We start from the raw sequence: 16,225 nt of genomic DNA, 5'->3' as shown, positions 1-16,225 counted from the left end.
TAAACTCGCTAGCCTGAAGCAGGTCTATTAGTTTGTGTTTTTTTAACTAGTTGTGTGTGAGTTTTAAACTTACACCCTATTACATTGTGCGAGTTTTATGTTTTACATAGGAAAACATCTAGATGCGACTTTGGACGAGTTCAGAATGCTTGATGTAAGTTTTATGTGACTTTGCACCTTCTTGCACTCTGGGGGTGATTCAGCTTAGGACAGAATTGTAAAGCTGCACGCAGGCAGCTTTGCAATTCCCTCCTTGCTAATATGCAAATACAGCAGGAGGTGCATGACACCCCCTGCTGCATTTGTGATCCCGTCTGGGATCACCGCGATGATGGACGGCACCAGGCCGTCAGCTTACTCAGGCTGGGCGGCTTGCGAGGCCAGGAAACTGTGTCCGTGGACATGCCCCCGTGTCTGGGAAAGCTGGCTGTCCCCGTCCTCGCATCGCCCCTTAACTGCTTCTGTCTGGCAATCAAGCAGGACCCGTTCTGCACAATCGTAGAACAGCTCATGCGCATTCGATAATCGTGAATCTGCGTTCAACATTGCACATACATGCAATGCTGAATTAGCTCCTCTATTACATCCAGGGATAGCAAACTCGCGTGTTTTTTGCTGCAAACTCGCACGTTTTTAAAAGTCGCACTCTATTACATTTACCCCTTGGTCTTGATTTAGCAAAACATTGTTTTTTTATTTTATTTTTAAGAGATAAAATTGTAATAGAAAAATGTAATAGAAAATTAGTTTAAATATAAACAACTTTGTCCCATCCACAATCAATCATCAGTGGATTGCAGGATTATGATAATTATTGTATATAGTAAATGCTATTATTTATAGATTTCTAAACTCATAGGAATGTAAACAGATCATCCTATATAAATACAGGATATCCAGGTTGGGGCATTGTGTAGCCTAAATACTAATATTGACCCTCTTTTTTTTGATTATGGTTATCTCTGTGGTGAAATGCAAACAGCAAAAATAAAGACAGCATTAAATAAAGTGATCACAAAAGAGAAATAATCATGATCCTTAAATCATTTTCTCTATACCGTATATACACCAGGCTGTCATTCACAGACCATCAACTTATAAAACAAAATTCAGTTTAACATTTGTGTAATAAAATTCTTACAGGATATTGGCTATTTTGATGCTAATGAAAATGCAGTTGGCGTCCTGCTGACAAGACTTGCGTCAGATGCTTCTCAGGTTAAAGGGGTACGTAGTAGTCATTTATCTGGTTAATCTAGACAAGCTCATTATTATTCTCAACAGGGACACCATCAGGGGGGGCTGCCAATATTGGAGTTCTGGGCCCGGAGAGAGAGGAGGGCACGGATTACAGCAGTGCGAATTGCACCAGCAGCCAGGGAGAAGCCGCGCCAGTGGCATTTCAAATATGGTGCCGGCTGCGAGCCAATCAAAGTTCACGGAGCGGCAGCAAATCGGGAGCGGCTGCAGTAGTCACTTTTGATTGGCTGTCGGTGCGCGAGCTGTAATTAGTTTGTGCCATATTTGTAATATGTTTCTCCTTGCCTGGCTGGCTGAGCCAGCCGCCGAAACCAGGTAAATAGTTCCTGGCCCTGCCCTGTGCTCCTCCTAGTTCAGTCAACCTTCCCTGCCCTGTTCCAACCCCCTAGTCCAGCCAGCCCTGCCCTGTGCCCCCCAGCCTTCCCTGCCCTGTGCCACCTAGTACAGCCAGTCTCCACTGCCCTGTGCCCCCCTAGTTCAGCCAGCTTTCCCTGCCCTGTGCCCACCCCTTAGTTCAGCCAACCTTCCCTGCCCTGTGCCCTTCCCAGTCCTGTGCCCCTCATATCCAGCCAGCCTCCTTATCCTTTGCCCCCCAATAAGTTCCAGCCTGTCCTGCCCTGTTCTGTCCCCTCACTATGTCTAGCCATCCCTGTGCCCCCAAAAGATCTAACCCTCCCTGTCCAGCACTTCCCCTTCCTTTTCCAGTGTATTTATTGTGTGTCTGACTTTTTCACTGTATATTATGTGGGTCTGGCTTTTTCAATGTATTTAAGGTGGATCTGGCTTTTTCACTGTATTTTATGTGGTTCTGGCTTTTCTCCATGTATTTTAGGTGTATCTGGCTATTTCAGTGTATTTTACATGGATCTGGCTATTTCATTGTATTTAAAGAGGATCCTGCTTTTTCAATGTATTTTATGAGGATCCGTTTTTTCAATGTATTTTATGTGGTTCCAGTTTATATTTATGTAGTATCAACATTGCTTTCCCTATATATTTAGCATAGATTCTGGTTTTCTGTGTGTGTGTGTGTGCACAGTGGGCAGGGTTGCAAGGTTTCTAAGCACCCTAGGCAAAGCTACATAATACCGCCCATACCAGGGGCGTTTCTAGAGAGGAGGGGGCCCGTGTGCAGTCTCCAACACGAGCCCCCTCCTCTCCGCCCGGCGGCCGGCAGAGCACTGAGCTGTGCGCAGCCAGCTCCGGAGTTATAGACTCTGGCCACTAGAGTGTGCCCAGAGTCTGGGCACTACAGTGTGCCCAGAGTCTATAGTATATGCACAGGTCACCGGGAAAACGGCCGCGGCGGCCATCTTCCCTGTACTACGCATGCGCAAACGACGGGAAAATGGCCGCCGCAGCCATTTTCCAGTCATTTTACAGCGCTGGATGCCCACGCCGATGTGGGACTCCGGAGAGGTAAGTAATATTTTGGGTGCAGGGTGTGCGGTGCGGGGGCTCCCTGGACCCAGGGGCCCGTGTTCCCCGCACACCCTGCACCCATTATAGATACGCTCCTGGCCCTTACCCTCCACCCAGTCCCTCACATACAAACGTGACTGCTTAAAATATCATTAGATTTATTTTTACAATTATCAACAACACTAAAACAAAGTAGCAACATTTACACTTTGTATTGGACATTCTTGAAGAATTGCACACAAGAAATTAAATTTTTATTTCTGTGCTTCTCTTATTCAAGCATGAGTGCTTGAATAAGAGAACCAGACATAGGTTGCCTAGCTCAGAATGATCAGTATGTGTCACTGTCGGAGGTAAATTTACTAAGAATCGAGTTTGGTCGAGTTTTGTTTTTTTCAATTTCGATTTAAGATTAAAAAAAACAGGCGATTTTCCCCGTTTTTCATCTCTCAAATTTACTAATAAGTGAGTTTAGGTAAAAGTAAGTTTCCCGATGGTGAAGCAGATCGAGATATCTCCCCTGAGTAGCAAGTTTAGAGGAGCTTACTCACCCGAGATTGCAGTGTTTTCTCATTGACTCACTGATCAATCGGGAGCCGGTTAGTGGTGTATGTGGTCACACACATACAGTACACCGCTAATGGTAAGTATATGGATCGGGTGCAGGTTTGTTTTTTTGCAAAGACCCCCCTGGATGCTACGGAGACCAGTGCAAGGATGGAGGTGAGTATAGGATCTTTTTTGCAGGTACATCCAAATGGATTTCTACATGGGACAAGTGGACGTGAACATCTGGCAGCAGGTAAGTATGTGTGAATGGGATAGGTAGGTATGTAATAAAATTTTGCTGTATATGGTGTGTGTGTTGTGTCTTTATTTAACTATTTTACAGTTGGTCCCCACCTCCCCTGAGATCCCCGGGTTGGCCTGACCGGCTTGGGGTGTTAATGCTTTAGCCATGGAGCCCCAGTGATAGGGTCTCCTGGCTGTGGCATTACACCCCAGTTGGTTTGGGTACGGTGCTGGTTTTAAATATAGGGGGTCCCCTACGCAATTTGTTTCCCCTATATTTAAAACCAGGACTGGCCCTGCAGCCTGGTGCTAGTTCCTAAATTACGGAGGAACCCTACTCATTTTGTTCCCCGTAATTTTTGGAACCAGGACTGTCTGACCAGTCTGAGGCTGGTTATGCTTTTGGGGGAAACCCTACATCATTTAGAAAAAAAAATGAACCATATTTTTTATATTTACAGGCAGAAACATACACAAATCACACTGGTCTGTGTATGTTTCTGGCAAAACTCGCAGCTCCGGAGGTGAGTGTTTAAAACTTCAATTTGGCAGAGAGTTTGCTGTCATCTCACCCGAGATTGTCATCTTGATTCTTGGTAATTTTGCGAGATGTATATGTTAGGTGAAAAGTACTTCCGAGTTTGCCCGATGGTGATAAGATTCGAGTTTGCGATCTCACCTGAGTTTTACAAGTGAGAAAAGAGAGCTCTCTCCCAAACTCACCAGTTTGCCTTTAGTAAATTTGCGAGATGAAAAACATGCCTAAACTCACCAGAGATTGTCATCTCGATCAGACTCGATTCTTAGTAAATTTACCCCTCAGTCTGCTAAATTTTAACTTTTCTCACTGTACGCATACACTGACATTTTTTTCTAGCAGATCCAGAAAAAAATATGATGGGGGCACCAGCACAATGCGCTCTCACAAAATACCTCCCACCCCCTGGGACCATCCCCATCCCTCTTCTCTCATTCTCTTTGATAACTTTTCAGCAGTACTGTACTTACTGACTTTCCCTGAGGCTCTACATCTTGACTTCTTTGTTTCTTTGTCTTCATCTGCGTTTCTCTGTCTCCTTTTGGCTCCTCTTCATAGTCTGCAATGTGACATAATCCTATTAGTCTGCTAACATTAAAGCAAATGTACAGTCCATCAGGACATATTTTAGTTGATTTGACCAAGATATAATATTGTTTTGGCCACACTATACAAAGGACATTTTGTGACCGACACACAGTACAAACAGCATTTTGAGCCTGCTATACACCGAGAACATACTAATGACCTCCATACAATGCAAAGACAATTTGTTTTTTCACAGTATAATACAGAGAAAACTTTTGTGATCACCATTAAATACCAAGAACATTTCTGTGAACGCCTTACAATACAGAGTGCATTTTTGTGACCGCCATACAATATCATGTCATCATTAAATAACCCTCCACAAAAATCATTAACTCTTTCACAGTGGTGGCATTGGGGTTGTTGACACCCAGGGCAGCCAGAAATCCCCCCGAGTGAGCCCAAAATGAAGGTGTGCCACGCAATACCCCCCATCATTTCATCACTCTGGGGGGGTGCCCAGCACTCCTGGAGATGCTAGGCTGCCCACAGAGATTCTCTCTTCACTGTGATATTAGTGTGCATCAATCGGCTCCCGTCACAGAGGAACTGGAATTTTGGTGTCCCGCCCCACGGTGGTCCGCACCCCCCTAGTACACCACTTCTCTTTCCGCATCATTGTAATAAGTACATTCAACATTATTAGCCCCTTTATATTCATTAACCTCCACATCTTTGTCTAATTACATATATATTTGTTAAGCCTTTCAACCACTTCTTAACCCATTATTCATCTTCTCTATACTACATCATAAACCCCTTTCATTCTCATAATTACAGTAAGTACATTTAGCTTACATGTTATACTTATATTATATTCCTGAACTACGACCACCCCTGCCCTCCCAGTTCCTTACCTGTTGTTGATCTTCTCTGTAGTGTCACCACTATTACCCTGTGCATTTGCCAGTTCAGCAGCAACATAAAACAAGCCCTTCCAGGCTTGTGAGGAAGAAAGACCACCGGAAATACCCCTCTTGAATATATGGGAGATCCCTTTGCCATCCCATTCTTTTGTCTCTTCTCATGGTCATAGGGGCTGGTGGATGTCCAAACAGATGGATGTGTGTGTAGGGAACGGGGACTGAGAAGAGAGATTATGGAGGGAGGTGAGGAGATTTAGGGGATGGATGTGTCAGCACATTTGATTATATAACTGATCCCAGGGGATAGACCAGCCATCATGAAGATGTTCAATGTGGGGAGCTGAAGCAGCAGCCAATAAGACTATGCAACTTGGGCAAGGAAGGGAAGGAGCTAGCAGAGTCCATTTATGGCTGCATCACAGCACATGCCATGTCAGTCATGTGACTGTCAGTGCTGTGGTGGCCCCGGAAGCAGAGGTAATGTGTGCTAGTAGGGTTGTGTATAGATCCCCTTCAGTATTTGTACCTGGAAGTGATGTGGAGTGAGGGCAGAAGTGCGTTTCCATGCCCATAAAGAATGGTGGCTTGCTTTGCTCGCCACAGTTTATATTCCCCCACCATGTTCACATGGATAGTAAGGAATGATGTTGGATAGAAACTGATGACATCAGGGTAAAAATACTGAAGGGGATCTATCCACTACCGTGCTCATAGTAGCGGCTGCGGCTACTAAGATCCGTGGCTGCCGCAAGCATCATGTTTATAAAGAATGTTGCTGAAACATGTTTATGATAGGCAGCCTCCCTGTTCCACCCCAGCCCAGCACATAGCATCATGCCGCTGACAGGTAAGGGGGGGGGTGGGCGGCTGACCCAGGCCCCCGCCGGGCTCCTCTACTAAGCTAGGGTAATTAGTACCCGATCTCTAATCACTCTCCGCGGGACCCTGAGTACCAAATATACTAAGGTCAAGAACTTTACCTAGCTTGTGTTATAGTAACTCTGCTAGCAGAGCCAACCATTCCTGGCAGGTGCCACTGGTGGTTTTCTCTTTTTATATTCACATTATCTCCTGCCATAGCTCTCCTGTCCAATTTTATTGAAGTATGAAAATCTTCTTAAAATACAATTGTTTAGGCTCATGGTCTAGTGATGAGGGATATGTGTGACACAGTAGGCTTCTTTTATATTACCTGCATTACATATCCTCTGGTTTATTTAAAGTCATTATTTATGGATTTCATATTCAACTGAAGATTTTTGTTTTTAATCTTATACATATGACATATGTATAGTGCCACCTATGCCTTTAACACATGTTGATCAAATCAAGTTTTCTGTTTGTTATGACAGTGATACAGCTACTGAAAAAAATATTGGGATATTAGAGTTCTGATGTGTCTTTGGCAGTTGATATAAGAAGTAACGTACTCTTTGGAGATTTATAGACTTTGCATTAAAATCGTTTCCCCTTCCCCCTTCTAGGCTACTGGAAGTCAACTGGGATTACTCGCAATGACAGTGTGCACTCTGCTTTCCGCGGTCATCATTGCTTTTATATATGGCTGGCAGCTGACGTTGGTTATCTTGGCGTGTATTCCATTACTGGCTGGAGCCAACTTCATTAAAATCAAGGCTGTTGCTGGTCATGCATCCAAAGATCAGAAGGCCTTGGAAGAAGCTGGAAGAGTATGTTTATTGCAATCTCACATTGGAAATAACAGTTTCTGGTAAAATACAAAACTTCATAATATTTCTCTTTCATTCATGGGGACACTAGAACCGTGAGTTATAGCTGGAGCTAGAGGAGTCAGGGCACCAAAGTGTTGACATCTGAAACAGCGCAGGCTCCTCCTCCCCTATACCACACCCCTGCCTGCACAGCCAGTTTTTCTTTGGTGCCCAAGGAGCTGGGTACATTATTCTTAGCTGCAATTATGCAGCTGTATTTTTAATTTTTAAAAATTGTACTTTCTCTTGAGCGGCCGTCGGTGCAGCTGCAGTTGCCAGGCTCTCACTGGTTGCTTCACCAGGACCCTGCTCCAGTGACAGGAGCACTGGCGACTGGGTCAGTGACATCAGCTGTTCCACGTAGCTCAAAGTGGGGACACAGCTGGTACATTGGGACAGCAGGTAAGCGGCGGTTCCCCCTGGAGTATTGGGGCAGCCAAGACACAGCAGTGATATCACTCCTGGCAGGGGAGGCTGCTGGAAGATGACTCTGTAGCGGCCTGGTTCTCTGCTCCCCCACTGCCAGTGGACTACCAGAAACATAATTTACAATGTCGGGTCAGTCATGGGGGAATCCTTTGACTAGTACTCCCTAACATATGATGCACCCCTTCTTAGACTGCCCAGCAAATTCTACATCTCTCCTCACGGACGCCAGGCAGCCATTCTACAACTCTCTGCTGCACAGCCTACCTAATAGGACTTTACTCCTGCCTCCCCTATACCTCACAGCCGGGTGTCAGGTTATAATTTACCTTCCCTACCTCACCTTTAGTGATAGTGTAGTTGTAAGTTTCTGTTAATATTAACAATAATATTATATTAAGCACTTGAACTTTTTCTTGTGTGCTCGTTGTTGCATGCATGTCAGAGTGTCAGGTTTTAGGCTGTCATAGTTTTGTTTTCTTCAGTATATATATCAGAATGAGCGATTGTTTGCCATTGCGCATGTGTATAAATCGCACTACGCGTGAGCAGCGATCGCATTGCAACTAAGGATGCACAAAGGAATCCATTGCAAAGTGAGTGACAGGCTATCAGCGTTTGGGGGGGTGGCATGCATAAATTAGCCCATGCAATCTCCTACGCAGCTCTGCATATCAGGAGAGCTCCCAAGGCTACCGCAAAAGCGAGATGGCTGCTTGATGTGTGTCAATGTTACCGATATTTACTCATGTAAGTGATGTTGCATGCATATGAGAAGGCAGCAGTGAGCGGTGAGCTTTATTCACAGCTGCAACGTGTATGAAATCGCAGCTGCGATCGTATTAGCGTCCGTCTCTGAATCAGGCCCATTTTCACAAGATCACATCAAAAGGTGTCATCTCCTGAAGAAAACAGTAGCACAGCAGCCGATTAATAGCACACCAGTCCAGTGTTATTGTACAAGTATCCGCAGCCAGTTTTATTTCACAGCACAAAATAAACAAAACATAAATATAGAACCTGGCCTATCCAGAACTACCTATATTCTGTACAAGTCTCCCTCTAAGGGTGAGAGGACCTAATGTCCAACTCGCACAAAACATCATTTAAATACAGCACTTGTATCTTAACAGGGCTGTCAGCCTGCTCCCCAGGTATTGAGAGACTGCCCAGAGAAACTGACACACCTTTTATCAGCCTCTCACAGGTGGTGAGGGGTGCTTCTGTGCTGAGGGTAAATTCTTGCAGAAACTGTCATGAAAGATTGTCTAGTTCAGCACAGGATCACATGGGGCATTGTGGGCAGTGCTTTCACAGAACAACAACTGGTTTCCCTGGTGGCGGACCCCTGCAGGAACCATCGTGAGTATTCAACCTGTCCCAGACCATGTTGTAGGTTGCAAAAGGTTTAGCCTGTTCCAGGTCTTCCCCTGGGTATGAACCTTCTGCTGACCCTACAACATGTTGATAGCAGTCCATCTAACACTGGTTTAATCTCCATGGGTACAGGGTTTGTCCCAGTCTGTACAGGGCCTGGTACAAGTTTCTACATCTTCAGCAGATGCTTAAACATTTGGCCACTCAGACATCTTCCAAGCATCTGAGCTCTACTCTTCTACAGTCAGGGTATAAATGAATCAGACTCAGAGATTTCATCCTTCTCAGAATTTTTTTTTCCACAGAACTCAGATCTAGAGTCATCTCCCAATTAGGGTGATGAACAGCCTACCCCAGTAAATGTGGAGCATTGCTCGCTTTAGTTAAATCCATTTTACTTATTAAAGATTCAGATTGTACCCCTCGTCAAGATTCGTCCTTTTTCAAGCACAAATCAGAAGGAGTCTATTTCCTTACCTTCCACCACTGCGAATTTCCTGGCAGAAGCATTGACTCAGCATCTTTCTCAGAGTTCCCAAGATCACAATGTAGTCCTTCCAGTCTATAATACATGCTTTTGGGCAGAGGGATTTCATGGCATCCCTGAATATTAAGGATATCTATTTACATATTCCCATTCATGAGGACCATACACAGTTTTGACATTTTCTCTTATCATTTCAACCCTTACTGTTTGGTCTATCGACAGCTCCACGTGTTTTCACGAATGTCATGTCAGTAATGGCGAACATCCATCTTCAAGGGATCAGAACAGGAGTCTAAATCAAATCAATATTTGATGCGACCACCCTTCAAAACAGCATCAATTCTTCAAGTCTTCTAGGTACACTTGCACACAGTTTTAAAGGAACTCGGCAAGGAGGTTGTTCCAAACATCTTTGAGAACTAACCACAGATCTTCTGTGGATGTAGACTTGCTCAAATCCTTCTGTCTCTTCATGTAATCCCAGTCAGACTTGATGATGTTGAAATCAGGGCTCTGTGGGGGCCATATCATTACTTCCAGGACTCCTTGTTTTACTTTACGCTGAAGATAGTTCTCAATGACATTGGCTGTATGTTTGGGGTCGTTGTCCTGCTGCAGAATACATTTGGAACCAATCAGATGCCTCTCTGATGGTATTGTATGATGGATAAGTACATGCCTGTATTTTTCTGCATTGAGGACACCATTAATCCTGACTAAATCCCCAACTCCATTTGCTAAAATGCAACCCCAAACATGCAAGGAACCTCCACCATGCTTCACTGTTGCCTGCAGACACTCATTATTGTACCGCTCTCCAGCCCTTCAGCGAACAAACTGCCTTCTGTTACAGCCAAATATTTCACATTTGACTCATAAGTCCAGAGCACCTGCTGCCATTTTTCTGCACCTCAGTTCCTATGTTTTCGTGCATAATTGAGTAGCTTGGCCTTGTTTCCACATGGAAGGTCTGGCTTTTGGCTACAATTATTCCATGAAGACCACTTCTGGACAGATTTCTCCAAACAGTATATGGGTGCACCTGGGTCCCACTGGTTTCTGCCAATGATGGTCCATCTTATAGGCATGTTATGAGAGTGTCACTGAACTGGTTGCAAACTCAGGTGCTTAATTGCTCATATTTAATGCCATACTCAGACGGAGAATCTGCACCTATCATGGGGCTGGTGCAAATGTCGATGGTGTGATCAATAGTTTTAGCCCTACCACATGAATGGATGTACACCAGGGAGATTTTATATATATATATATATATATATATATATATATATATATTGTGATAGGATCACTGGTAAAGTGGTCTGTGGCAGGTACATTTGTCCCAGATTCCTGTCTTATGTGTTTTAAAACCCCCAGGAGAAAGTCTGCAGTGTAGCAGGCTTGAGTCTCGGCTTTTTGAAAAGCCGGTTTGGGACCTGGGGGTTGTGGGTGAGAGGAGAGGGAGGGCTCCACCCACGGCCACTCCAGGTTTTGGTTCTCGCAGCCTGGTAACAGGCTTGTTAGGGTTTCCACCTGAGAGTGGCCAATATAAGCCTAGTGTGTTTAGGGCTGAGTGTCTCACCTGGGAGAGCAGGCAGGGAGTTTGCTCAGAGACACTTGAAAACCTAAACTGTGAGTGTTGTGCTGTGCCTTTGTTGCTGGTGAGGGCATTAGGCCCTGCCAGGTTCTGGTAGTGAGAGAACCACCTGTGAAGTTAGTGCCCCGACAGGGCTAGGGTTTATGTTTATGTTTTCTTTATGTTATTTCTGACATTGTACAATAAAGACTGGCGCCGACCAGCTTGTACTCGCATCCAGACTGGTGTGCTGCTTCCCTGCTGCTGTGGGTGTGTGTAAGAAAGGAGTCCTTCTACCCAGGAGAGGGAACCCCTAATCTGACTGTGGCACAATATGGTGGAGAATGCGGGCACCCACACACACTGAAGTTGCAGCAAGAGGAAAACTTTCCGTTTAAAAATTAAAGGGACAGACACCCAATTTGTGAGTGTGGAAATAACGCTGTGTCCTTGGAGTCCCATAGAGGAGGCGTCAGCCAATGCTCAGAGAGGCAAGGTTCAGCTTCCAACCTACACCCCAGGACAAAATGGAGGACATTATTAAGGCCTTGCTCCAAGCTACAGCAGCTCAGCAGGAATCTACCAGGGCTCTGCAGGAATCCACCAGGGTGCAACTGTTGGCCTTGGAGACAGCCCAGAGGCAACAACAGGTTGCCATCGAGGAAACCCGCCAGGCCTTAGCGGAAAACAGCCAGGCCATAAAAGAGGTGGTACAGCACCTGGTCGCCCGGCCCAGAGATGTTAATACGGGTCCTCCCACCACCACTCACTCCGTACGAGCCAGTCACTTCCTCCAAAAGATGACTTCGGGCGATGATGTGGAGGCCTATCTCACCGCATTTGAAATAACGGCCGAAAGGGAGAGTTGGCCCAAGGAGCAGTGGGCAAGTCTGGTGGCACCTTTTTTGTCTGGGGAGCCACAAAAGGCCTATTTCGACTTATGCCTGGCTGATGCCAAGGACTATAAAAAACTAAAACAGGAGATCCTAACTCGCTTGGGAGTCTCCACCTTTGTTCGTGCCCAACGGGTCCACCGCTGGGAGTTCCATATGGACAAGCCTCCACGTTCGCAGATGCATGACCTCGTCCATCTGTCCTCAAAATGGCTACAGCCCGAGACGCTGACGGGACCACAGATCGTGGAAAGGGTCGTGATGGACCGGTACCTGCGATCGTTACCTGCGACTCTGCGCAAGTGGGTGAGCCATACAGACCCTAAGACCGCGGACCAGTTGGTCGAGCTGGTGGAGAGGTACGTGGCAGCTGAGGAGTATGCCCCTGGCGCACCGGCGAACTCCCACAGACACTGGTAAGACTGTTCCAGGGGAGAAGAGTGGTGGGCGGTGGAATGTACCAAAGACTGAGGGTGTAGAACCTGGAGACAGGCCTGCCAGGCCAGGAAGGTTCTTGCCCCGTAAACGACTAGACATTAATATGACTCAGTGTTTCCGATGTGGTGGCTTCGGCCATATTGCCGCTAATTGTTCACTTACAACTGAACCTATGCAATGTGATACTGCTCATGTCTACCGCAGGGGGTCTTTCTTTGCACAGACAGCCTGTACGGCTGACCGGCAGGCTGAGACTGATAAGCACATGTGTGTACTCACTGTAGATGGCAATCGAGTAGAGGCACTGTTAGACTCTGGTAGCTTGGTGACACTTATAAAAGCTGAGCTGGTGAACCCCTTGAGGCGTAAGGGGAAAACTGTTGGTGTGACCTGCATACATGGGGATACTCGATATTATGTTACTGCCGAGGTGAACATCGAGACACCATGTGGCTCTGCTATAGTTTCTGTGGGTTTGGTGCATGGTCTGATGTACGATGCAATATTGAGGAGAGACTTTGCTCACTTCTGGAAGTTGTGGGAAAGCCGTTTTGTTCCAGAAGTGAACAACCCCGATCCATTTGAGAAGGTTGTCGATGTAGTGGAGGAGGGAGTTTCTTCTGAGGCAGAGTTATTCCCTTTTTCTACTATGATTGGCGAACTAGAGAATGCGGAGCATGACGGTGGCCCGCCAACTGATGTGCCTCCCATTGAGGTGGGAAGTGTTGTTGGGCCAGTTGATCGTCTGCCTGATTTAGAGGTCAGAAGAGAGGTCTTTGCCGTGGAGCAGTTGAATGACCCTACTTTGGTAAAAGCCAGGGAGAATGTAAAAGTAGTTGATGGTAAACCCATAGACCCCGATAGTCCTTTGTCCTATCCCCACATTGCAATGTGTCAGGATTTGTTATATCAGGTGACTAAGAAGGGGGAAGATGTTGTGGAACAACTAATAGTTCCCAAAGCCTACAGAAGAACAGTGTTGGATCTGGCCCATGGTCATATAACGGCAGGCCATCTAGGGGTAGAGAAAACCACTGAGCGAATAATGCAGAGGTTTTTCTGGCCCGGGCTTCATAAAGAGGTATCTGACTTTTGCGCAATCTGCCCTGAGTGTCAGTATCATGCTCCCAGGCCACATTTTAAGGATCCACTAGTTCCATTGCCTATTATAGAGGTGCCATTAGAAAGAATAGAGATGGATTTGGTTGGACCCTTAATGAAGTCTGCCAGGGGACACCAGTATATTCTGGTCATAATGGATTACGCTACCAGGTACCCGGAAGCGATCCCGTTGCGCAATACGTCAACCAAGACCATTGCCAGAGAGCTAGTTCATGTCTTTAGCAGGCTGGGTATACCTAAGGAGATACTAACTGACCAGGGTACACCGTTTATGTCAAAAGTCATGAAAGAGTTATGCCGCCTGTTCAAAATTGAACAGTTAAGAACTTCGGTTTATCACCCCCAAACTGATGGGCTGGTCGAGAGGTTTAACAAGACGTTAAAACACATGCTTAGGAAAGTGGTCGACAAGGATGGTAGGGATTGGGATTACTTATTTCCGTATTTATTGTTGGCCATAAGAGAGGTTCCCCAGTCCTCCACCAGGATTTCACCCTTCGACTTGTTGTATGGGAGACACCCAAGGGGGTTACTAGACATTGCCAAAGAGACCTGGGAGGGGCAGTCTAGTCCTTACAAAACGGTGATTGAGTATGTTTCTCAAATGCAGGAGAGAATTGCTGCGGTAGTGCCGATAGTGAGAGAGCACCTGGAACAGGCTCAACAGGCACAGCAGAGGGTATACAACCGCAATGCTCGGTTACGCAGCTTTGCTCCTGGGGACAGAGTGTTAGTGTTGGTTCCCACTGTGGAAAATAAACTTTTGGCTAAATGGCAAGGGCCCTTTGAAATCTTAGAAAGAGTGGGACAGGTCAATTACAAAGTTTACCAGCCGGGAAAAAGAAAGCCGGAACAGATATACCATATAAATCTGTTAAAACCCTGGAAAGATAGAACGGTACTGTCGGCCGTCCGAGCCCCTCCAGTAAATCCAGGGCCCTTAATTCCCAAAGTGACAGTGGCAAAAACTCTGTCAGCAATTCAACAACAAGAGGTCAAGGAGTTTCTGGTTAGAAATAGGGTGCTGTTCTCTGACGTACCTGGGAAAAACTCGGTCATTAAACACGACATAATCACTGACCCAGGGGTTAAAGTTAATCTAAAGCCCTATAGGTTACCAGAAGCACAAAGAGAGTCGGTGTCGAAAGAAATTAAAAATATGCTAGAGTTAGGGGTTATTGAAGAATCACATAGTGAATGGTCAAGTCCCATTGTGTTGATTCCAAAGCCGACGGGAGTGTGCGTTTCTGCAATGACTTCCGAAAGTTGAACAGAGTTTCAAAATTCGATGCCTACCCGATGCCAAGAGTGGATGAACTGATTGAGAGACTAGGGACGGCAAGGTATTTAACCACTCTTGACCTAACCAAAGGGTATTGGCAAGTACCGTTAACCGAGAGCGCCAAACAAAAGACAGCTTTTTCAGCGCCAGAGGGCTTGTTTCAGTACAAGATGTTGCCCTTCGGGCTACATGGGGCACCTGCTACCTTCCAAAGAATGATGGACAGGATTCTAAGGCCCCATAGATGGTATGCGGCTGCTTATCTGGATGACGTGGTCATTCATAGTCCTGATTGGCAGTCTCACTTACCCAGGGTACAAGCAGTGTTGGACTCCATCTATAAGGCAGGTTTGACAGCCAACCCGAAAAAGTGTTGTCTAGGCATGGAGGAAGTAAAATATCTGGGATACACCATTGGCAGAGGCCTGATAAAGCCTCAGCTCAATAAGGTTGATGCCATACAAAACTGGCCACGGCCTCTGAATAAGAAGCAGGTGAGAGCCTTCTTGGGAATTACGGGGTACTACAGGAGGTTTATACCCAACTTTGCCACCATGGCAGTCCCACTGACTGACCTGACCAAAAGCAAACAAAAAGTCATGGTGGAATGGAGTCCTGAGGCAGAAAAAGCTTTTCAGGAGTTGAAAGTAGCGTTGTGTTCCCAATCAGTCCTGATGACTCCGAATTTTGACAGGGAATTCATAGTACAAACCGATGCATCAGAAGTAGGTATAGGAGCGGTCCTGTCCCAGAACAAGGAGGGTGAGGAACACCCTATTTTCTATCTAAGCAGAAAGTTGAATATACATGAGAGAAACTATGCCACAGTGGAGAAGGAGGCGTTGGCCATAAAGTGGGCGTTAGAGGCTCTCAGGTACTACTTGGTCGGAAGAAAGTTCAAATTGATCACTGACCATGCCCCTTTGAAGTGGATGTCCGAAAATAAGGACAGTAATGCGAGAATTACGAGATGGTTCTTGGCGTTACAAACTTTTAAATTTTCAGTGGAACACAGGCCAGGAAGCCAGCTGGCCAATGCAGACGCGTTGTCACGCGTTCATTGTTTGGGGGCTTCAGTTGTTCCGCCCCACAGGTCGAAACAAAGGGGGGGATATGTGATAGGATCACTGGTAAAGTGGTCTGTGGCAGGTACATTTGTCCCAGATTCCTGTCTTATGTGTTTTAAAACCCCCAGGAGAAAGTCTGCAGTGTAGCAGGCTTGAGTCTCGGCTTTTTGAAAAGCCGGTTTGGGACCTGGGGGTTGTGGGTGAGAGGAGAGGGAGGGCTCCACCCACGGCCACTCCAGGTTTTGGTTCTCGCAGCCTGGTAACAGGCTTGTTAGGGTTTCCACCTGAGAGTGGCCAATATAAGCCTAGTGTGTTTAGGGCTGAGTGTCTCACCTGAGAAAGCAGGCAGGGAGTTTGCTCA

At 46.1% G+C, this 16,225-nt stretch overlaps 1 protein-coding gene across 1 annotated transcript in view; it reads left to right on the top strand.

Moving 5' to 3' along the window:
- Positions 1 to 16,225, top strand: part of LOC148476986 (ATP-dependent translocase ABCB1-like) — a 248,609-nt gene that overhangs the window by 182,687 nt on the left and 49,697 nt on the right. The window contains exons 18-19 of the mRNA XM_088457386.1: positions 1,144 to 1,227; positions 6,951 to 7,154. Coding sequence (XP_088313512.1) covers positions 1,144 to 1,227; positions 6,951 to 7,154 — 288 coding nt within the window. The remainder of the gene's footprint in view (positions 1 to 1,143; positions 1,228 to 6,950; positions 7,155 to 16,225) is intronic.

This window comes from Taudactylus pleione, unplaced genomic scaffold (assembly GCF_031769625.1).
Source record: "Taudactylus pleione unplaced genomic scaffold, aTauple2 ptg000758l, whole genome shotgun sequence".
NCBI lineage: Eukaryota > Metazoa > Chordata > Amphibia > Anura > Myobatrachidae > Taudactylus > Taudactylus pleione.
The sequence above is the reverse complement of the archived record's forward strand: the minus strand, read 5'-3'. Positions and strand labels throughout refer to the sequence as shown.